Source organism: Tamandua tetradactyla, chromosome 4 (genome assembly GCF_023851605.1).
Source record: "Tamandua tetradactyla isolate mTamTet1 chromosome 4, mTamTet1.pri, whole genome shotgun sequence".
In the NCBI taxonomy this organism is placed as follows: Eukaryota; Metazoa; Chordata; class Mammalia; order Pilosa; family Myrmecophagidae; genus Tamandua; species Tamandua tetradactyla.
Window position 1 is genome coordinate 14,603,657 of NC_135330.1, and position 24,386 is coordinate 14,628,042.

Below are 24,386 nucleotides of genomic sequence, written 5' to 3' on the forward strand. Positions count from 1 at the left end.
TTTGCTTCCACATTTTATTTTAGATGCAGGATCACCTGTTTCTTCTTTGGTGCAGGCATGGGCTTTTGTTTGTTGTTTGTCTGCTCCAAGGTGTTGTATGAGAGGGAGGTGGGGGCAAGATGAGAGGGGAGTGTTCAGAACCACTCAGTGTCAGGGCTGTGAAAGTACCCATTGGAGCTCTTGGCTTTAAATCTGCTCTGAAGAAGTGGCACAAGGGAATCAGATAGTCACTGTATGTCTCCCAAGTGCCAGTTACTAAGGGTCTTGTTTACTCAAGAGTGAATCAGATAGTCACTGTATGTCTCCCAAGTGCCAGTTACTAAGGGTCTTGTTTACTCAAGAGTGAAGCAGAAAAGAGGTGCTAAAAACAGGACCTGTTTGCAGTGGCCACGGGGCACATGCCGGCCCAGGCAGCTCTGCAACCATTAACTGCATGCTGGTCACTACTGCACAGTAGGCCCTGCGGTCTCTACTTGCCCAAGAATGCAGGCAAACCAGAGCTACATGGCAGACCAGGGAGTGGGGGGCAGAGACACTGGGGCTGAGAGTACAGGCTCGGCACCCACCCAATTCCTTCCCCTAAGCCCCCAAATCCCTCTGCCATGCATGGCCCATCCCTGGGCTCCCAGGACTGAGCAGCAGCTGGCCCCTCTGGGGTGAAGACCAGTCCCGGGGATGGGCCAGCAGGACAGGCTCGTGACAGGTTTAGCCAGGTGACCAGCACAAACACTGGCCGGGTGTTCCCCAGGCTGCCTGCCAAGTACACTTAGCTGGACATCTTCTCCTGCCATGTCATTGGTTATAGTGGGTTGCAAAAAGGGAAGAGGAAAGCAGAAGCAACAAGCTAAAGTTATGTTGAGCACAGACCACTATATGGTCAAGAAGGGATTAGAGATAAAGCAAGGAGGAGACAGGCAGAGGCGAGATAGAGAAACAGTCGGGTCCAAAGGAGATAAAGGAGCAAGGAGGGCACAAGACTCAGCAGGGTGTTATCACTGTGGGAACCTGGTCATTTCAAAAAGAAACGCCTGAGTTTAAAGAAAGAATGTTGGGTGATACCCCTGATGAATTTTGAGGATTAGGAAGGTCAGGGCCTCCTCATCTCAGGAGCCTGCTGGAAGCCTTTGGTAAATCTAAGGGTGGGCCCACATCAGGGAGAAATTACATTTTTCGTGGACACTGGGACAGCTCTATCTTCTGTGACCCATATCCCAGAGGAGGTCAAATTCTCAGTAGCTCCCTCATAGTTTCAGGGGTAAAAGGGGAAAGATTTAAAGTCCCCATTTTTCAAACCTGCTAATATCTATTGGGAAGATAACCAAATTATAAGCCCCCTGCTGTACATTCCAGAAGCTGGGAGTAACTGATTGGGAAGGGACCTAATAATACCTATGGTACTGGCTGATGGGCATGACCCAAAACTACTCCATGGTAGGCCAGCGAGAGTGTTGTGGCATCTGTATAAAGAGCCACTGCCATTTGGGATTGGGAGGGGCAAGGAAAGAACATATTGGAGGAAAATGGCTTCAGGGGCTGAACTCTGGAAGCTGGGGTCTGAAGTTGGAAGGCCTTGGGCCAGGAGAGCAGACCCACCCAAGCACTTGGAGAGGGTGAGTTTGCATGGAAGGCAGAGAATGGGTCTTCCACCTTGTGTGGGAGGAGGGGTGCTGCCCCAGGCCTTGGACAGAGGGTGGAGCACATTGCTTGGAGGCTGGGGAGAGCCTGGCTGTCACCACATGGAGAGGCTGAGCATGTGCCTCATGGATGGCAGAGAGCCTGGGTGTGGCCCCAATGCTTGGAGTGGGTGGAGCTGAGAGGGGTGTTCTCTCCCCAGTGTTCCCCAGGGTTGCATTCGCAGAGAGGCGGCCACTGTATTAGGCCCTTGGAAAGGGTGGGGCTGCTGCTTTCTAAAGCCCTGAAGATAAATGACTCTTAAGATTTTGAAATCTAATGAAATTTGCCTTGCAGTTTTTTGAAACTGCTTGAGTCTGGTGACCCCTTGTTCCTTCCAGTTTCTCCTTCTGTAAATGGGAATATGTATTCTATGACTGTCCCTCTTTTGTATGTTAGCTGCAAATAATAACATATTCTGAGTTTTACAGGTCCAAACCCAGAGGAGAATTTTGCCTTGGGACAGACCATGCCAATAGCTGACTTTGCAAAAGATCTCTTCCTCAAGAATTATACACTGGCTTTGTCCTCTACTCTGTCATCCCTTGTCAAGCACCTTGGATTGTGGGCCCAGACCCCGCCTCTTGAATTTGCTGCCCATCAACACCAACCCGGCAGTTGGATCCTCATCAAATCATGGAAAGAGTCCAAACTCCAACTGGCCTGGGAAGGATGTTAACTGAAATGGCCATCTGACAACTGAAATAGCAGGAAAAGGTTGGACTCACTACACCCATGTGAAAGGACCAATACCTGTGCCGGATGATAAGTACCCAATAACACAGCCCGCCTCCTGGGAACTAACTCCAACTTCAGACCCTTTAAAATCATGTTAAAGAGACAATAGTTGGGAGGGTAAAAGGTGTTTTTGGATTTGGAGTTTGGATTCTGTACTTTAATCTAACATAGTTAATAGTGACCTGGGGGAACAAAAAGTCATATCCAAGGAAGACAGATGAGGGGGACCTGAGGCTCAATTTAAAAATGAGAATAGTTATACTAGTCATAATATTTCAAATAGGGAATGCAACAAGACCTGCCAAATTGGTAATGAATGTAACTGAAGGTTTAAAGTCCCAAACTGTACAGTTTGATGAAATGCAAACTCACCCAGCAGGAGGTGGAACAAAAGAGTTTAGTCAAAGGCTTTATTTCAGGGAAAAACAGAGCCATCTCCGAAGCGTTTCAAGAGAATGAGAAAAAATGGCTGCTCCGAGGTGGTGGGGGCAGGGCAGGGGGATAGGTTTTTTAAGGGTTAAGGTTAAAGAGTTGGGGCAAAAGGATTAGGCAAGTCCCTATTGACATTTCAGAAATAGGGGGCTAAATTTGGAGTTGGCAGCTTTCCATTGGTAAAACTTTAAAATTTAAATGCTATCTTAGGCACGCAGGGTTATAAATGCTGGAGGGCATATAATAACCAAGAGGAGTTTACACAAGAATGAATTTTCTGAAGAGTAGAAGCTAAGTAATGGGAAGTTGTTGCAAGAGGGCAGCTGATACTCTATGTGATATGTGGTATAAGCTGATATGAAACTATATGTCGAAAACCCCGAAAAATCCACAGCAAAACTACTAGAGCTAATAAATGAGTACAGCAAAGTGGCAGGTTACAAGATCAATACTCAAAAATCTGTAGTGTTTCTATACACTAGCAATGAGCAATCTGAGGGGGAAATCAAGAAAAAAAAATTCCATTTACAATTGCAACCAAAAGAATAAAATATTTAGGAATAAATTTAACTTAGGATACAAAAGACCTATACAAAGGAAACTACAAGAAATTGCTAAAAGGAATCACAGAAGACCTATATAAATGGAAGGGCATACCGTGGTCATGGATTGGAAAACTAAATATAGTTAAGATATCAATTCTACCTAATTGATTTGTAGATTCAATGCAATACTAATTAAAATTCAAAAAACTTACTTTGCAGAAATAGAAAAACCAATAACCAAATTTATCTGGAAGGGCAGGGTGTCCCAAATAGCTAAAAATATCCTGAGAAAGAAAAAAAAAGTCAGAGGTCTCACATTACCTGACTTTAAGGCATATTACGAAGCTGCAGTGGTCAAAACAGCATGATACTGGCATAAAGATACATATGCTGACCAATGGAATTTAATAGAGTGCTCAGATATAGACCCTCTCACCTATGGACAATTGATCTTTAATAAGGCAATCAAGCCAACTCACCTGGGACAGAACAGTCTCTTCAATAAATGGTGATTGGAGAATTAGATATCCACATGCAAAAGAATCAAAGAGGATCCATATTTCGCACCCTATACAAGAATTAACTCAAAATAGATCAAAGACCTAAACATTAGAGCTAAGACCATACAACTTTTAGAAGAAAATGTAGGAAAATATCGTATAAAATTGTAATAGGTGGTGGTTTCCTAGATCTTACACCCAAAGCACAAGCATTGAAGAAAGAAAGAGATAAATAGTAACTCCTCAAAATTAAACACTTTTGTGCATTGAAGAATTTTGTCAAGAAAGTAAAAAGACAACATATACAATGGGAGACAGTGTTTAGAAATGACATATCAGACAAGGATCTAGTATCCAGAATATATAAAGAGATTGTTCAACTCAACAACAAAAAGACAAACAACCCAATTAAAAAGTGGGCAAAAGACATGAACACACACTTCTCAGAAGAAGAAATACAAATGGCTAAAAGGCACATGAAAAGATGCTCAACTTCCCTGGCTATCAGGGAAATGCAAATCAAAACCACAATGAGATATTATCTCACACCCACCAGAATGGCCATTATCCATAAAACAAAACAACAAGTGCTGGAGAGGATGTGGAGAAAGAGGCACACATATCCCACTGTTGGTGGGAATGTAAAATGGTACAGCTGCTATGGAAGGCAGTTTGTTGATTCCTCAGGAAACTAAGTATAGAATTGCCATATGATCCAGCAATGCCATTGCTAGGTATCTATTCAGAGGGCATGAGGGCACACATACAAATGGACATTTGCACACCAATGTTTATAGCAGCATTATTTACAATTGCCAAGAGATGGAAACAGCCCAAATGTCCATCAACAGATGAGTGGCTAAACAAGCTATGGTATATACATATAATGGAATAAATGTAAAACAGAATACAGTCATGAAGCATGTAACAATATGGATAGATCTTGACCATTATGCTGAGTGAGATTAGCCAGAAACAAAAAGACAAATACTGTATGGTCTCACTGATATGAACTAACATCAATGAATGAACTTGGAGATTTTCAGCTAAGAACCGAGGTTATCAGGAGATAGAAATAGAGTAGAGATTGGGTAATTGGAGCTGAAGGGATACAGATTGTACAACAGGATTGATTGTAAAAATTCAGAAACAGCACAATACTATCTGATTGTAGCACAATAATTTTAGCAAACTGAATGAAGCTGAAAGTGAGAATGATAGAGGGAGGAGGGCTGGGGGCACATCTGAAACCTGAAGGAAAGATAGATAATAAAGACTGAGATGGTATAATCTAGGAATGCCTAGAGTATACAATGATAGTGACTAAATGTACAAATTAAAAAATGTTTTTGCATGAGGAAGAACAAAGGAATGTCAATATTGCAGGGTGTTGAAAATAGTCATTCATATTTCAAAACTTAAAAAAAAAAAAGAGGGCAGCTGATGGAGGGTGAAGGAGATGCCAGGCTGAGGCAGTTTGGGGTAAGAGAGGCTTCCAGAAATATTTGCCAGGGGTAGGTTCATCTTGGGGGGAAGGGATCGTGTCCTCCAGGCCCAACATTTGATGTTTGGCAAATAAAAAACAGCAGAAACTTAACAAAATAATGGCATTTGAGTGGGGAAAATGAGTGCTTGTGTCCAGAACCTGTAGGGGGGGTGTTACAGTCGAGGCTTTCCTTGCCCCTCTTGGGATGATGTATTATGGACTACCCAATTTCAAGGATGAACCATGAACATGGGATTAATTCCACAGACCTGAAGGTGGTGTAACCTGGTGGTGATAACTATCAAGAAAGTAGACAAACATCCAGCAGGGGGCAGCAGCGGAGATGCAGTAGTAGTTGATAGAATATATGGGATGGGGGCAGACCTCACTGGAAAAGACCCTCCAGGAAGGTTCAGGATGCAAGTCCTGTCCCCAACACCAGTAACGCCTTCTCCAGGTAACTCTTCGATAGCACCTAAGGACACTTAGCTAGAAGTTAGTTCCCCAAAACAGAATGATCCCAAAGTTGTCAGGATGGACAGAACAGAAAATTTGGAGCAAACCATAGGGGCAGAGACAGGGTACAAAGATACAAATGCCTTGTTGGAATGGATCAAATATACAGTTCAGAGTCTAAACAAAAGCAGCTGTTATAAGTGGACAAACCAGGAGGATATAACGCTGAGTGAAATAAGTCAGACACAAAAGGGAAGATATTATATGATTTCGCTATTATGACTCTGGTAAATGTGATTTCAGAGGTACACTGTATAATATAGCAGACCTAGAAGTAAACAAAAGCTAGAGACAGGGAAAGGCTACTCAGTGAGGTTGAGTTTAAATGTGAGAGAATGGATAGAAGTGATTGTAACTAATTAGAAGGGTTATAAGTAACATTATCATATTGAAGGTGAATATGATTGAAAGGGGATGTAGAGTGCCATGTAGCCCACTGATTAAATCTAAAATTATAAGTAAGTTCTTGCATGAACTATTTCAAAGGTTTGATATTGGACAAAGAGTCAATAGTAGAGGAGTTTGGGGGGGGAATTAAAAATGCATGCTATGGCCAATAATTAATAGGAAGACATCAACGGTACCCCAGCACTACCAGGGGCAACTAATGGGGGGGAGGGTGTGAGGGACAAGTGATGAGGGGAAGTTTTGATTTGATATTTGGTGAGGCTATATTTGTCGACTCTTCGCCTCTGTGGACCAATGAAAACTGTCTAAAATTGAAAGTGTTGATTGTAAGCCATGGTTCGTTCATTTTGGACATTACTCAAGGTGCCCATTAGATGGAGGGAGCCAAAGGTACAGTGACTGAGAAGCAGAATGACGAACTGCGATACATTATATGATGGAATATGGTGTGGCTACATAAAGGGACGACATCGAGAGGCATGCAACAAACTGAATAAACCTTGGGGACAATGTGCTGTACAAAATAAGGCAGAAATAAGAGAACAAATATGAAAAAAAAAAGCAACTGTTATGCTTGTGCAATAGGCCGACCCACTGCTCTTGCTGTGCCCTCTCAGGTGGGTATGGAGGAACATGAAAAGGAGTTCAAAGGCTGTAGGAAAAGTTAAAGCCACACTGGCTTCTTGCCTCAGTGCAGAAAACCACTCTGCCTATCTCTCTAGACAGGAAGAAGGGCTCCAGGGCCTTGGGACCATGGCCTTGTGTACCCAAGCATGGAATATGACTGAGGGTAGTACTGGCAGTTCCCCCAGTTTAACCATACTCCAAACAAGCCTTTGGTGGTGTTGTGGAAAGGGCATCCTCTGACCAGTATTACCTAAGAAGTGGAAGAGGACCTGTGCTCTGGTCCAACTGGCCATCCCATTCACCCTTTGGAAGGGAGAAGGAAGTTCTGACACAAGGAAAAAGAAGAAGCTTAGTTGGTTCCTTTAATGATAGGGATGCCAAGGGGAACCCTGGATGAGTTCAGCAAAGATTTAAGGGAATAGTAGAACAGTTGGATGCTACTAGCCAAATGACATGGGAGAATAGGATGGCCGTAGCATCATGGCTGAGGTACTCACAGCACTTGTGTGCTGCATTATCCCATGAGCCTGAGGGTTAGTTCAGAGATTCACCGAGGCTGCCCTAACCAAGCAAATGCCTATTCAGTACAAGCAAAACACTTTGTACCACCTTAAAAAGGAAGATCCCTATGATGAAACGTGTGAAAAGGCACTTATCAGGTTTGAAGAAAGACTAAAATGTGAAAACTAAAAAGGTTTAAAAAGAAAGAGCAGGGATTTGTTAGAGAATTAGTTTAGCTTTCACACAAGATGGCACAGGAAAGGGCTGCAGAACAACTCAAACCGGTCTTGCAGGCAGGGAGGAGAGCACCTCTGACATAAGCCTGGGATTCGCTCCAAATAGGGAGAAACAAGTTTAAATAAGCAATAGCCAGGGTCATTGACATATAAAGCATAGTCAAAAGGGAGATCCTTCTGCCAGAAATTTGAATTAGTTAGACTATCCGGATAGGCTGCAACCTCTCGAGTATCCAATCAGCAGAGAAGCAGGGGAGGGACTCACAGGTTAGATAAATACCACTGCTTTCAGTTGCTCAGCATGCAGGCCACCTTTTTTCAGTTGGGTGCCTTTTCTTGCAAGATCATGAATAAATTCTTTTATTCTCCACAATTGGGTGAGAGTTTATTCTCTTTCACGTATGGCGTTCTTTCTAACAAGCCAGTTCCACCTCCCTACGCCATATTGTTGACAGCCCCTTCCAAAATGAAAAAGTTAGAATGGCCAAAGCCCAAATACCCCTAAAGAGTAGGGTAGAAAGATCAAAGGTAATGGTGGACTTATACAGAGAAGGTAGGATTTAACAAATGAATATGATTGCTGAATCATTATATTGATACTTCTTTTAGTCTCTAGTATCTTAGAGCAGCTAAAAGTGAAACCCTAAAATTGTGGAATTGTAACCCATGCCAAATTCTGAAATTTGTTCTACAACTAATTGTTGTGCTATGCTTTGAAATTTATTGCTCTTTTGTATATATGCTATTTTTCACAAAAAAGAAAAAGATGTAGATTGTGATGATAAAAAAAAATTTTATTCCTTCTATCCTTCTGTGTTCTGGAGCAGCTAAAAGGAAAAATCTGAGATGATGGTATGGTAGCCTGTGACAAACTCTGGGATCTGGAACTTCTTGTTGAAGAGTATTTTGAAAACTATTGCTTTTTTCTTTCTTTGCTCTTTGTCTATGTTATACTATACAACTTAAAAAGTTAAAAACAATCACCCCTTAAATCCCAATTTCTTGGTTACAATTCCTCCCTCTCATTTGATAATTAAATCTCAACCCTGAGGGATCTCTGGGCACTGACGCTTGACTGCTTCAAGGTGGAAAAGGGGAGTTGCTATTAAGGGGCAAAGGGGTGAGCAGATGAGACCCGTAGTTATTCTCGGAGATTCCAGTATCTCTGGGTTTCAGCGCTTCTCTGGCATTGGAACAATCTGGAGGGTTCAAGTCTCTGAAAAACAAACTTTATAAGTAGAATTTTATAGAGCACAGGATATCTTTCATGGTTTCCAGGAACACTGTTGGTTGGGGTTTGCCTTGTTATGGCAGTTGGCAGTATCTGGCTGAAACTTGCATAAAAATAACCTCCAGAACGACCACTCAACTCGATTTGAAATCTCTTAGCCATTGAAACTCTATTTCTTTTTCCCCTTTTGGCCAGTTCATCTGTGATGTCAGGGCCAGGCTCATTCTTGGAATATATGTCTCACAGTGCCGAGGCCAGTTATGTTTCACGCTGCTGGAGCCAGGCTTACATGCCTGGAAATTATGTCCCACACTTGGGGGAAGCTCAGAGTTTGGCTTAGAGAGAGACCACATCTGAGCAACAGCACAGATTTCCTGGAGATGGCTCTTAGGCACTAATCCTAAATGGGTTCTGTTTACTGTTACAGAAATAAGTTCATAAGGGCAAGCCTCAAAATTGAGGCCTTGGCTTATTAAATTGGGAGTCCCTCTTGCTTAAGAAAAATGTCAGGAATTCCCCAGGTGGGGAAGTTTAATAATTCTATCTTTCCCAGTCCCTCAAGGGACTTTGCAAACACTTTTCCATTTTCTGCCCAAAATACTCGGAAATACATCATTGCATAACATTAACTTGTACAGAACATTAAGATTTTGTTCCTTATTCCAGGTTCTATATCAAATAAAGCTGAATTAGGTAGATTAAATGAGATAGTGCGAATTTTGGTCAAAATAAACATTTTTCTTCTATCTCACACAGAAGTTAAAGCTTTAAAATATAGGCACTATTATTCTTTACCATGTATATTGATTTACCTCAGTTTTAACCAGATCAGTTTCATCACATATTTAATTGGAATTTGATCTTTTTCAGTTTTCTTTTCTTTTTTAACCCTTGCTGTGTGGACCCATGCTGACTTTTAGAGCTGGAGAACCAAATCTGAGTTTCAGTGTCACACAGACACTTAAAGTTCCAGGGAACTACTGGGCTATACAAAGAATATAGCACCTCAGAATTTAATGATAGCAGTTAATGCTTATAATCTAAGCTTCAAGTTTTATATGCGTTTTAAGATAAAGCTTCTTCCAGAAATAAAAAATTAGACAGTTGTTTTATATTAAGAAACCATAGCAAGTTTTGTTCTGCTTCACTTCCACACATTTGCCAGAGATATGTTATTTAACAGAAAAAAAATAACATATATATTTGTCCTGCCTTTCTTTTAAAGTTTTTCCTTGTTACAGATCGGACTCTGACCTCTAGCTGACCACATATACTTTTAGAGAGGTATTAGAGCAAAGCAGTGCAACTGACAACTTGGCTGTTTCTATGATCTGTAGCCTCTTAAGAATAACGAAAACCATGACTAACACTGTACCATTGCTTAACATCATACAGATTAGTATCAGGTTATAACGTGGATAGTGAGAACATTGTCAAATTTTTAGGAATTTATACAATCTCTAAATATATGAATATTATTTTACCTATACAAATTTAACCAGCAGCAGGATCCCTTTTAATCATTGTACTACTTCCCAAATGCTTCCTATGCAATAGGTTGATATTTTAGCAACTTACTTATGCAAGGTGAAAGAACAAATTATTTGAAATAGTGTTTTCCTTAACAATGAGAAGACTTGTCTTCTGAAATGAAGGAAAATGCCAACATAAACATTAACAAGGATATTATTCTGATGTCCATGTTATTTTAACAGTGAGAAAACTCAATTTCAGTTTTGTATGAATATTCAACTTAACTCAAAACTTTCCCTCTTTTTTATATCATTTATTTACTTACTTTTCAATACAGTTTTGTTGAGATACACTCACACACCATACAAACCATCTGAAGTACACACTCACTGGCTCACAGTCTCATCATGTAGTTGTGCATACATCCCCGTGATCAATTTTGGAACATACTCCAGAAAGGAAATAAAAATAAAAAATAAAACCCAAATCCTCCCATACCCCTTATCCCCCCCATTCACCCACTGACCCATGGTATTGGTGTGGTACATTTGTTAACTGTTAATGAAAGAATATTAAAATATTACTATTAACCATAATCCAGTTTGCAATAAAAAGCTTTCTTTTTTTATAATAATGTGCTGGTTTGAAAGAATGTATGTCTCCTAGAAAAGCCATGTTTTAATCAAAGTCTCATTTTGTAAAGGCAGAATAATCCCTATTCAATACTGTATGTTTGAATCCGTAATTAGATCATCTCCCTGGAGATGTGATTTAATCAAGAGTGGTTGTTAAACTGGATTAGGTGACAACATATCTCCATCCATTCGGGTGGGTCTGGATTAGTTTCTGAAGTCCTATAAAAGAGGAAATGTTTTGGAGAATGAAGGAGATTCAGAGACAGCAGGGAATGCTGCAGCACCACGAAGCAGGGAATCCATCAGCCAGACCTTTGGAGATAAAAAAGGAAAACGCCTCTCTGGAAGCTTCATGAAACAGGAAGCCAGGAGAAGAAGCTAGCAGATGATGCCATGTTCGCCATGTGCCCTTCCATGTGAGGGAGAAGACCTGATTGTGTTCACCACGTGCCCTTCCACTTGAGAAAGAAACCCTGAACTTCATCGGCCTCTTGAACCAAGGGATCTTTCCCTGGATGCCTTAGATTGGGCATTTCTATAGACTTGCTTTAATTGGGACATTTTCTCGGCCTTAGAACTGTAAACTAGCAACTTATTGAATTTCCCCTTTTAAAAGCCGTTCCATTTCTGGTCTATTGCATTCTGGCAGCCAGCAAACTACAACACATATGATACACAAAGCTTTTGGACCTGCATAGTTCCTTCTAATAGTAGTATTCATGAAGCGGGAAAGAGACAGAGATACTACAAAATAATGGAAGAAATTTATGCTTGGGTTTTGGGGCACAGCCAGGCGTCTATATATTTTATACTCATAACACACAAATGATTACTTTATAATATACCTAAAATCTCTCAGTCCAAGTCAGCACTACTTTCAGAGGTCAGAAAGCCCCAAATTTAAAATATAATCAGCTTTTTTATATTTAAGGGATTTATATCCAGAAAGAAACTCAACATTATTCCCAACTCCTAAATAATGCCAGGAATGTGTTCGTTGACACAATTAAGTTATGGCTTCTAAAAACTACTTCAGAGTTCAATTTGTTTAAATGCTACTTTCTTATTTAAAGGTCTTACAAGTGTCATCTCTTCTATGAGGACTTATCTTTATCTATCTGCTTTTTAAATTCTTCCACGATTTTTATTCCTTTGTTATCACTGTCTTATACTATCCCTTAGTACATGTATATTCTAACTGGAATATAAATTATTTGACGCTCAGATTTATATGTTTTTTATTCATGACAATCTGACATTAACAAAGCCACTACAAATTCAAATTCTTACGCACCCTGAAGCAACAAATGGCCAAGTAACAAAAAGCCAGATTCTTTGAAATCTGAGCAATCAAGGTTATAAAAACATCTATTTATATTTCTTACCTAACTTAATCAAATTCTTAAATAGGGTATATTTTAAGCATCAGCATATGTAAGTATTATTATTTTCAGGTAAGTTAACTCAGTTTATGTAACTTAACCTAACTAGTTAGGCTATTTTAAGAGGAATTTTGAGGATATACTTAAAATACTAGCTTATTTTTAGTGAGCTTATATAGATTTAGGGAGTACACACCCAAGCAGAGTACATCACATTTGTTCAACTCACAAGTTATCATAAAACTCCTGTTATATAAGGTGGAAAAAATCTCTTTGTTTTAATAATACCTTAAAATACAAACAATTTAAAAAGTACTTGGCTATCAAGTTCTGGAAAATAAACTGCAATTGTTTAATTTGTCCCAAGTCTAAATTCAGGAAAACCTTTTCCATGTCTCTCAAAGATCTTTCATTTTACTTACTGAAAATTGATAATTAGATTTTATTCAGCTAGTCTTATCCCAAGGCTATTCATATTTTAATAATAATCTGATTACTATAGTTACTATTGCAAAGGTATTATTGGAAGAAAAAATAATATTAATAAATATAGCCTATGCCATAGCATTCTTTATGCTGAGCATTTCTAATCTCTAGGGCCAGAAAAAAAAAACACACCTTGCCATACCTCTCTGTGCCTAGCCCTTCCCTGTAACTGCTTTAGGTGGTTAGGCCTTAGGGCAGGATAGGTTGCACAGACAAGATGATATCAGGCTCATTGAATTTGAAAGTTTTAGGTGAGGGCCATGGAATTTTGAGAGTTCCTGTACTCTTAACTATTTTCAATTATTAGATCTATTTTACTAAAAGTTGTGACCTGGACCATCGGAAAAGGTCTTTGCTTTTTCCAGAGGCTTCCCTTTGGCAGTTTTCTGCTGCCTTAAGGAAATTCCAGGGATGGTTTCCTTCTAATGTCCTAGTTTGTTTAAAGTAATTACAAAACTAAGGTTTTGAATTTTTTTTTTTGATTAACAGTGTGGTTTATTTACATTTTAGTGTACTGTGTTAACATTCAAATAATCTGTATATTTAAAAAGTAACTTCTGTCATAAGAGTAAGTTCAAGGACAGGAGACAGATTTCCTTTATCACAGCACTGAATGGAAGCAAAGTGTTTAAAATGGCAAGTGAACAATCATACAGAATTGGAACCCATCTATTCTCTACTCGTATATTCTGAAAGTTGGCTTTCCAAATGGAACAAGAGGACACACCTTAAAAAAATGTCAATAAACAGAAATCATCTCTACTGATTCCCCAAGAACTTTCAAAGAAACAAGTCTTTAAAAATGAACTGGAGAATTAATATTGATGGTGGATCAAATCTGTCCTGAAGACGTATAGTCCTGAGCCCTCTCCTCTTTTCCCAGAAGTGTGTTACTGGCTCATAAAGATTTCACAGAAATTTGCTTTGAGGAAAGTCAGAACTTTCTTGATTAGTACAGAAAAGGCCCTTATGCACATTTTCAACTAGGAAGTTGAAAGATTGAAAGAATAAGATTGAGCCATTAACTTCTCACATGGAATGTCCAAAATTCTGGATTTAAAACTGTATTCAGCTGGACTGCCTCTGTCAAGACAGCTGATTCTCATTATTCCACAGCATGGCCATGTTGCCAGGTTTCACTGCAGCTGATTTTCAGAAAGCAGATTCCACATTGCTTTCCACACCCAGTCTTTAATTGTGAACAATATTCAATTGTCACACAATCATTTTCTCTGCCAAATCCTGACATCTTATATCCACCAAGAGTAACTCCTCTGGGCTGTTGTTGATGAAGCACATTCTAGCCTGGAGCTCAGCCACCACCCTCTGGGCCCACTGGATGTCCCTGGTGAAGACACCAGCTGCTAGTCAAAGGTGGTGTCATTAGCTCTTTCCAGAACCTCAGCTTCGGTGTCAAATGATAAAATGGGCATAACCGGTCCAAAGATCTCTTCTTTCACACAGGTTATGTCATCTCTGCAATTAGTTAATATACAAGGTCTCATGAAACATCCATCTTTTGACTTGGAATTTTCACATATGTCTCCACCACATAGCACTTTAGCACCCTGTTCCTTTGCCTGTTTAACAAACCCAAGGACTCCCTCCAGATGTGGTCGATTAATAAGGGGCTCCATCCTTGTATCTTCCAGAAGAGGATCTCCAATTTTGATCTTTTTGTCTGTTTCACCACTTCCTCTGTAAATTTATCAAGAATTTCCTCTTGCACAAATACTCTTGCACCATTACAGCAAACCTCACCTTGTGTGAGGAAGTGAGCCATCAGTGCTCCTTTTGCTGCATTCTCCATAACACAATCTGAGAAGATAATGAGTGGAGATTTGCCTCCAAGCTCCAGGGTAACAAGTTTAATTCTTTAAGCTGACATTTCCATGATCTTTGTGCCAGTGGGCACACTTCCAGTGAAAAAGACTTTGGCCACATCACGATGCTGACACAGAAGCTGGCCTGTGGCAGCCCCTCCTTGCACCACATTGAAGAGCCCAGGCGGCACACCAGCCTCAGTATAGATTTTAGCCAGCAGCATGCAGAGACACGCGTGAAGGAAGGACAAGCTGAAGCTGGAGCTGACTTCCAACAGGCAATCTGAAAGGGGTAGTTCCATGCTCCTATTCCCACACATACCCCAAGTGGTTCTCTTCTGGTACAACCAAGGGATCCACCTGAGAGCTGGATATGTTCACCAGCCATGGAGCCAGCCAAGCCCGCATAGTACCCCAGGCACTGCCAGGAAGTATCAGTGTCCAACTGGGCCTCAAAGATGGACTTGCCATTGTTGATGGTCTCCACAGTAGCGATTTCATCCTTCCGTCCCCTTATTATCCTGTCAGCTTCGAAAAGGATTCTGGAACGCTCCACGCCAGATTTTTTTTTTCTTTTTTAAATTAAAAAATTATATGACAAGAAAGAAATGCAAATATTCTTAACATATGATCATTCTGTTCGACACATATAATCAGTAATTCACAATATCATCACATAGTTGCATATTCAGCATCATGATCATTTCTTAGAACATTTGCATCAATTCAGAAAAAGAAATAAAAAGACAACAGAAAAAAATTCTTACATGCCATACCCCTTACCCCTCCCTTTCACTGATCACTAGCATTTCAATCTAAGTTTATTTTAACATTTGTTCCCTGTATTATTTATTTTTATTCCATATGTTTTACTCATCTGTTGATAAGGTAGATAAAAGGAGCATCAGACACAAGGTTTTCACAATCACACAGTCACATTGTGAAAGCTATATCATTATACAATCATCTTCAAGAAACATGGCTACTGGAACACAGCTCTCCATTTTCAGGCAGTTCCCTCCAGCCTCTCCACTACATCTTGACTAACAAGGTGATATCTACTTAATGCATAAGAATAACCTCCAGGATAACCTCTCGACTTTGTTTGGAATCTCTCAGCCATTGACACTTTGTCTCATTTCACTCTTCCCCCTTTTGGTAAAGAAGATTTTCTCAATTCCTTGATGCTGAGTCTCAGCTCATTCTAGAATTTCTGTCCCACATTGCCAAGAAGGTCCACACCCCTGGGAGTCATGTCCCATGTAGACAGGGGGAGGGTGGTGAGTTTGTTTGTTGTGTTGTCCATGCCAGATTTTTCACTCCATATTTTAAAGGCTGCCTTTGCATTTTCAACAGCCAAATTTACTTCCTTTTCTCCTGAACATGTGAAAGGAGCTGTCACTCGGCCCGTCGCAGGCTCCAAGGCCTTTTCGGTGCCGGAGGAGTCAGCTGGCTCCACAACAGCGCAGCGACAAGATGGAGGTGCCAGTGCTCATGGAGGTGACGAGAGGGGGGCGAGCCCGGTCAGGCCAGTGCGACCAACATGGGGGGCGCCAGGCCGCGTGCCCAGGGCGAGCAGGAAGGTTTCGAATCTTGCCTTTCAGTTCTTTTTTTTCTCGTTTTACTCTTTTACTTCAGAAGTACCAATCTATGTATTTATATCAAGCATCTAATTATTTCTAAGCAGTTCAAATAGAACTCTTTAAGAATTTTCTTATTAATTTGCTATTACCATCCAGAATTATGAGAATATACATTGAAAATGCATACAGGCACAAATAGAAAATTAGTTACTCAAAAAAACCAGAAACACAGAAATGCTTTTGAGAGGGACAAATAAAGAATTGAATATATTATCTCATACCATTTTTACCTTTTTGCAAAACAATCTTAACTGTAATATCTTTCACTTTAATTATAGTGGTAGTATTTTCACTTTAAATCATATTGAGGCCAGATCATGTTACAGAAATAAAACCTTTTTTATAGACTCGTAACCAAAATCTTTTGGAAAACTGCCCAAAGTTTCCCTTTTTAAAAGAATTTTTGTAATCAGTAACCAGTTAGGAACATTTGACCAATACAAATGCAGGAACACACCTATTAATAACTAGACTGAGCACACCAGCTAACACACTTAACACACCAATGAACAAACATCAGCTTTTCTTATACCCAGGTAATACACTGGCTAGCACTTAAACAGGCTTACTTAACTTCATTAAATACCAATGAATTGTTGGATTACTCATTTTTTAGGAGTATAGTTAACAGACAAATTTAGGCCAGGGCCTCAAACCCTGAAAAGAACATACACCGAACATATCAATTAACGATTAAACAGACATAAAACACTTATCATACCAATTTAACAATTAACCATATGCCTAGGTAACGCACTGGCTAGCACTTGAACAGGCCTACTTAATTTCATTGACTATCAGTTAATTGTTGCATCAGAAGGTGTAGAGGTCAGAGCAAAGGGGATCGTTCTGGAAGCGTGATGCTGGCGTAGGTCAAGGGGACTCGAACCTCCTAATTATTCCCGGTCCACTTTCACCCTGATGACCTGCTCACCCAGTCCATGTCTGGACATGGAACTGGAAACAGTGTCTCTCTTTGAAGCTTTCTTAAGGCTCCAAAAGTCTCTGGCGCGCCGGCAGAATAGAGAACTCCAGCAGCCGAGCCTCTAGAATAAATTCAGCACAACGCTCACAAAAGGCTCGGTCACCTGGCTCACCGACTCAGCTGGGGTCCCAGAGATTCGGGCATTTGTCCCGGAGGGTCACCAAATTGTTACCGGACAAAGGTCATGGATTCTTTTGCCGACGCACTCAATAGCCAATTTCTGAGACACTGGGGTTTCAAAGAGAGGCAGAGTTTATTACTAGGCATGTAGTAGGAGAGCAGATGGCCTACCAGCCCCAAATCTGCTCCCCAAGTTTATGAGGTTCAACATTTTTAAGGATTTTAAAAAGCTGCCCATGCCAAGTTAATGCGGATTAGTGAGGACCATCTAGTTCTAGACTCTGAGCTGAGGCCGGTGGAAAAGCCGTTGATGTTTCCCAAAGGCAATTCCTCAGTCATATAAATCCTTGAGAGGTTTTTCAGAATTGAGAGTCCTGTGGTTAAATTGATGAGGAAAGTGCTTTGTACTCTTCTCTCCTTCTTAGGTATTCACAAAACACATTACAGCTGAAGAAGAGTCAAGAAGCCCAGTTGTAAAGTAAACTCTTAAACTATGTTTCATAAAGCATTTCCTAAACCTAGGTAGCCACAAAATCTTTTTCGTCTATAACTTCTATTAACGTCCCTCAGAACCTATCTGCCCAAGGCTAGCCTTTGTAAACACTTATCTAGTGCTTCAGCTGGGAAGGCAGAAAGATAAGGAGATATTCTGAAGACTTCCCCGCCTGCTGGTGGCCTTGGCCTCAGCGTGTGTCTTGCGTGGCTTCACGAAGTCTCCCCACTGGGGGACCTCACTGTTTATTGCAGGATTTCCACCTTAACACTTATCAATTTTCTCATCCTTCTGCATTTCTTACTAGGTCTGGAATTCCATGTCACCATTCTTTCCACCTTGTTACCAAGTCACTTTCTACCTGGTGATGGGACTCCAGTTTGCAGCATTCTCAGGTCTGTTTCTCTTTGCCCAGAGACCTTGGCAACTCAATGAGGAACCAGGGTCAAATGGGGGCTGCTGGGATCATAGTAGTGACAGCAGTTTCTCTTCAAGCCCCACCTTTCTTTCTCCTTGCGTCCCTCCTTGACAACCTGGGCTAAGGAGCCTCCACCAATGCTTTAGCCCCCAGGGAATGGAAGGACCTGTGATCTCCAGGGCTAAGTCCCAGCAGTCCCCACTCTCACTCCTGGGTTCCTAGAGGTCAAGACATAGCCTGCCCAGCTCTATAAGGATTCCCAGGAAACACATTTTCACAGATCTTGGGCAGAGGCTCTTCAAATTCATGAAAATCTCAATAAATCCTGCTTCTACCTTGAAAAGATATCCAACAATCTGACCATCCCTCAGCACTCCTCCACTACCAAGTCACCATCTCTCACTGGATTGCTACAATAGCCTCCTAACTGGTCTCTCTGTGCTCAACCCACTCATCCTACAGCCAGAACCACAACAACAACCACAACAGCCAGAACAGTGTTTTAAAAAATGTGTCATTTCTGTCACTTCTTTGACAAAAAATCATGCAATAGCTTCCCATTCCACTTAGAGGAAAAGCTAAAGTCTTTGCAACATTCTACAAGGGTCTAGAAATCTTGTTCCTTGCTGACTCTTCTTTAAAAGTTAGTTTCTTTTGAACCTAGCAAATCACAATATTGTAAATAAAAATCAACTTCGAATCCCTTTACTACATTACTAAATTGTTACCGTAAAGAATATCACTTCCCCTTCCTAGGGCCATCCTCCTTGGTGTGGTGGCAAGCATTCCTTCCTGCCACGTGGGACAACTGTACTCGGATTCCACACCGGGAATAGACCAGACCTTTTCTCTTTTCCTACTTCTACCCTTACATGTCTGAAGTATCTCCTCCTTTGGGTTTTCAGTAGAATCCAAACACCAGAACGTCCAAACGGTATGTTCGGGACTAAAGGCAGTGGAGCATGGGAAAGACTTCACTCCCAAAACAGGAGTGGCTCTACTGACCAGTACTCACTTGCCCTCTGGCGCCTGCCGCAGCCCACCCTCTGCCCAACCCCCGGGCGCCGGCTTGTAATCTCCTTAGGGCGCAGAGAAAAACGCACACTGTGCCTGTCCAACCGGCCCTTAGAAAGGGTGCTCCCCAGGGACACGCTGTCAGCGACGGATCTCGATAACGGGAGGAACATGCCCACAAGAAGTCATTGTCCTCGCTCGTGTGCTACGTTGGGTCCCTGGCGGCGAGGTCACCACCCCGGCCCGGATGAGAAAATGTGGCTGCCCGACTCCTTTGAGGAGAGTGAATTGGTAAAGGGGGAGGGATCACATAAGAATTGTGAACAGCAGAATTCAAGGTTTTCTGCTGTTTCTATTTATTTCAATGTCATCAATCCCTAAACTATAAAGCAACTTAGAATTAAACGAGCCGGGACTCAAAAGGCTTCACTGCTAATAAACACAGGAAGGAAAAAAAATAGAAAACAAGACCATACTATTGCATTGGCCGGGAATCGAACCCGGGCCTCCCGCGTGGCAGGCGAGAATTCTACCACTGAACCACCAATGCTGCTGACGAAACACGGCCTGCAGCGCCTTTGTTATAGCCACCTCTGTCGCTAGCTGTGTTCCGCAGCGGGAGTCAGGCTGCTCTTTTGAGTTATGATTTCGAAAATACTGCCTTCATATTTCAGGATTTAAAAAACGTAAAACTTTAAAAACAACAACTTAAACTTTAGGCCCATCTCTTGGTAACATGCTTTCCGTTTCCGAACGGCTGGCTGGGACTCAGACTGACTGTGTCCTGCACCCGACGGCCCTGCACGCCCAGAGCGCCCCGCTTCCAGCCATGAACCTCCGAGAGAATCCGTGGGCCGGGGAAGATGCTGCGTTAACTCGCTTTGCCACAACCACCGCCGAGCGCCCTTAGAACCAGCCTGCCCAAGCTGAAACCGTCTCCCCGTTTCTTAAATTCTAACTGCTGCGAGCCAGAGGCGGGCGGGGCAAGATGCTCACCCGCGCCCCGCCCCACCTTCATCCTGACCAGCTGAGTCAGCCCAGACGGGTGGGGACTCGCGGCGGCGGGACCCGGAGGATAAAAACCCGGTTGGAATGACGGAGAGCAGAGCAGATCCGAGTTGAACCCGCGGGAGAGACGCGAAGAACCACGCGCCCGGCGGACGCCTCCTCGACGGCTGAGCAGCACCGACTCCCTCAGCGTCCGGCATCCAGCTCCGCACCCCAGCGGTCCTCAAGAGCGCAAGAAGACACTGTCATGTCCGCCGCGTGGGACGTGGCAATCGGCATCGACCTGGGCACCACGGACTCGTGCGTGAGTGTGTTCCAGAACGGCCAGGTGGAGATCCTCGCTGACGACCAGGGTAACCGCACCACGCCGAGCTACGTGGCCTTCACCGACACCGAGCTGCTGGTCGGCGACGCGGCCAAGAGCCAGGAGGCCCTGAATCCACGCAACACGCTGTTCGACATCAAGGGACTGATCGGGCCCAAGTTCGTGGACTCGACGGTACAGTCGGACATGAAGCATTGGCCCTTCCAGGTGGTGAGCGACCGCCGCAAGCCAAAGGTGCGCTTGTCCTACCTTGGGGAGCACAAGGAGTTCTACCCCAAGGAGATCTCTTCCATGGTCCTGAGCAAGTTGAAGAAGACAGCTGAAGTGCACCTGGGCCAGCCGGTAAGGCACGTGGTGATCACTGTGCCCTCCTATTTCGATTATTCTCAGCGCCAGGCCATCAAGGACGCCGGCACCATCGCGGGGCTCGACGTGCTAAGGATCATTGATGAGCCGGTGGCGGCCGCCATTGCATATGGGCTGGACCAGCGGGGCCTCAGAGAGGACTTGGGGCTCCTTTTTGACCTGGGTGGGGGCACCTTTGAGGTAACGGTCCTCACCATCGATGCCCGGACCTTTGAAGTGAAAGCCATGGCTGGAGATACCCACGTGGGTGGAGAAGACTTTGACAACCGGCTGGTGAACTACTGCATGGAAATGATGGAGCGGAATTGTGGGAAGGACGTAAGTGGAAACTGGTGGGCCTTGCACAGGCTGGGCATGGCCTGCGAGCGTGCCAAGCACACCCTATCCTCCAGCACCCAGGCCACCCTGGTGATCGACTCCTTGTTGGACGGCATGGACTTCCAAGCATCCATCAGCAGAGCCCACTTTGAGGCGCTGTGCTCTGATCTCTTCCACAGAACCCTGGAGCTGGTGGGGACGGTCCTGCAGGATGCCAATATCGACAAGGCCCAGATCCAGGATGTTGTCCTGATGGGCGGCTCCTCCCGCATCCCCAAGGTGCAGGACCAGCTGCTGGGTTTCTTTGAGGGCGTGGAGCTGAAGAAGCGCATTAATCCCGAGGAAGTGGTGGTTTATGGTGCTGCTATGCAGGCGGCAGTGCTAATGGGGCACAGGTGTGAGAAAGTAAGGAATTTCCTGCTGGATGTGGTTCCCCTGTCCCTGGGGCTGGAGACAGCAGGCGGGGTCATGACTACACTGATCCAGAGAAATACCACTATCCCCACCAGGAAGGCCTGGACCTTCTCCACCTACTCTGACAACCAGCCTGGGGTCCTAATCTGGGTGTTCCAGGGTGAGAGGGTCATGACCAGAGACAACAACCTGCTGGGGTGCTTTGAGCTCAGTGGCATCCTGCCTGCCCCACGTGGGGTCCCCCAGATTGAGGTGACCTTCGACATCAACGCCGATAGCATCCTGAGTGTGACAGCCACTGACAAGAGTACAAAAAAGGCTACTAAGATAATCATCAGCCTTGACAAAGACCGGCTGAGCATGGAGGAGGTAAATATGATAGTGGAAAAGGCTAGGCAGTGCAGGGCTGAGGATAAGGCAGTGGGACAGGGTGGCTGCCAAACTCTCCTTGGAGGCCCACATCTCCCATATGAAGGCCTTCTTGCAAGAGAAAGACCTGAGGGGTAAGATTTCTGAAGAGGATAGGCACAGAGTGCAAGATAATTGTCAGGAAGTCCTTGCAAGGCTGGAGCAGAACCAGGTGGCAGAGAAAGAAGAGTATGAGCATCAAGAGAGAGAGCTGGAGCAAATCTGTCACCCCATTTTCTCCAAGTTTATGGAGGGCGAGATGTCCCTGGGGGCAGCAGTTGTGGGGCCCCCAGTACTGGCCTCTTCATTGAGGATGTAGATTGAGTGGTCTCTCGTGACAGGTCATCTGTGACTCTCAGGGCTGGGCTTTTGGGCTGTTTTCTATGATCTTTCCCTGTAGCTTCAGGAGGTGGAAGAGTGGGGCTCTTATCACCAAATGGGGAGCTTTCTTTTCTGTATATTTTATAGTTGGGGTCTTTGTCACCTGACTTTTTCCTCTTTAATACTCTTCTCCCACTTCAAACAAGCAGAAGCCAATACTTGATTATTAATGTTTGTGTGACCCTTTATCATTTGAAAATTGCTTTCACTTATGTTTTGTGTATTTTGTTACTTGTGTGTATGGATTTTTTCATGTGAAATATATAATATTTTACAGTTCTAAATAAACTTTTAAAACACCTTCTTAGTTTTCATTCCTTCCAATGAAGTGCTTGAAGGGATTGGGCTTTCAAGCACAGATAATGTTGGGGTGGATTGTTGTGAGGGTTAACTTAATGTATTAAAATGCAATGAAGAGTGTTAGCTGTATAGTAAACTATCAACAAATACTAGCTGTTATTAGTTATTATTAGTTGAGTGTCAGTTATGTACCAGGTGCATGATCTATATGTATATGATCTAATTTAATCCTCACGACAATAGCACAGGATATTATCCCTTTTTGAAGATGAGGTTCAAAGAAGTTAAACAACTTGCTTCAGGTCCCAAAGCTATTAAAGGGTATGTAGGAAGGGCTGGATTAAGAACCCTGACCTCTATAACTCTGTTTTATATTGCTTAGTAATTTCCCTTTTAGCCTTTTTTCCTCCTTTCTTAGATAATATCCAACATCACATTGCATTTCATTGTCATCATCTCTTTAGTTGCTCTTTTTAAATTTTTTTATTCTAGGAACATATGTACAACAAAAACTTTCCTGATGTCAACAATTCTTCATGTGGCATATTGTCTATATAGCATCTCTTATCATGACAATCTGGGGTTGCAAACTCCCACAGCTTTTGTTTTTCTGTGAATGTAAGACAGATTTTCTAGATATAGGCTACTTGGTTGCCATGTTTAATCACAGAAGCTGTGGGTTTACAGAAAAATCATGCAGAAAGTACTGCTTCCATATACCTATCACACAATTACTCCATTATTTAAAAAGATATTGTTTTTCTTTTATTATAATTAATAAAATGACACTATTATATTTATACTGTTATTTCTATTCCATAATTTACATTAAAGCTCACCTTTGTTCAAAAAAAATAGAACCCTGACCTACCTGGTTCTAGAGCCTGTGTATTATCACTTCACAAACAGGCCATTACTTCACTTGTTACCAGTTCCCCAAGTGTTGTAAAATTGGGCCTGTTATTCCTTTAGAACAGCCCTGGATGCTGAGTCATGAGAAAAGCTGTGTACATTTTATTATATATTTACATTACTCATTAAGTGAATATTTGAATGTTTTTTATAGCAAATGACTGATCCTGGAAAATATCCCACTTGTTCAACTTTACTGTCAAGTAAATGACAATATAAGAGGACAAGCCTGTGTCAGTTACTTGTCAGTCCAACCCTCACTGTATCTTTCCTACAAGCAATGGGAGGTTTATCTCCGTCTCAGAAATGAAGGTGGCTTTGGCTAGACAATGCTACATTATATTTAGCCAAGGCTAATCTCTTTCCGATGGGAAGGAGATTGCACTAACAACATTCTTGGCTCCCTGCTTATCATTTCACATTTCTTTCTACTCTCTTTTCCTGCACTTGGCCAAAGTTCTATGCAGCCTGGCTTCACATAGAAGGAAACTGCAACAAAAAGTTAGAGTCACTGTTCTACATTCTCCCTTTCGTGAATGTTCCCCAATTTCCAACATTCACCACTCCAACCTGTTATATAATAATGACATC

The 24,386-nt window shown here is 42.5% G+C and overlaps 1 protein-coding gene, 1 non-coding gene and 1 pseudogene across 2 annotated transcripts; 1 reads left to right on the forward strand and 2 right to left on the reverse strand.

Moving 5' to 3' along the window:
* Positions 1-13,972: 13,972 nt before the first annotated feature.
* LOC143680172 (4-trimethylaminobutyraldehyde dehydrogenase pseudogene) lies at positions 13,973-19,536 on the reverse strand (annotated as a pseudogene).
* A 306-nt stretch (positions 19,537-19,842) lies between these two features.
* Positions 19,843-19,913, reverse strand: TRNAG-GCC (transfer RNA glycine (anticodon GCC)). The gene has a single exon. It is a non-coding gene; the product is annotated as a tRNA-Gly (tRNA).
* Positions 19,914-20,486: 573 nt separating this feature from the next.
* Positions 20,487-22,822, forward strand: HSPA6 (heat shock protein family A (Hsp70) member 6). Its single transcript, XM_077155733.1, is given in 3 exon segments — positions 20,487-22,210; positions 22,212-22,444; positions 22,447-22,822. Coding segments are annotated over 3 exon segments (1,905 nt in total). The 5' UTR covers positions 20,487-20,618; the 3' UTR covers positions 22,527-22,822.
* Positions 22,823-24,386: the final 1,564 nt, after the last annotated feature.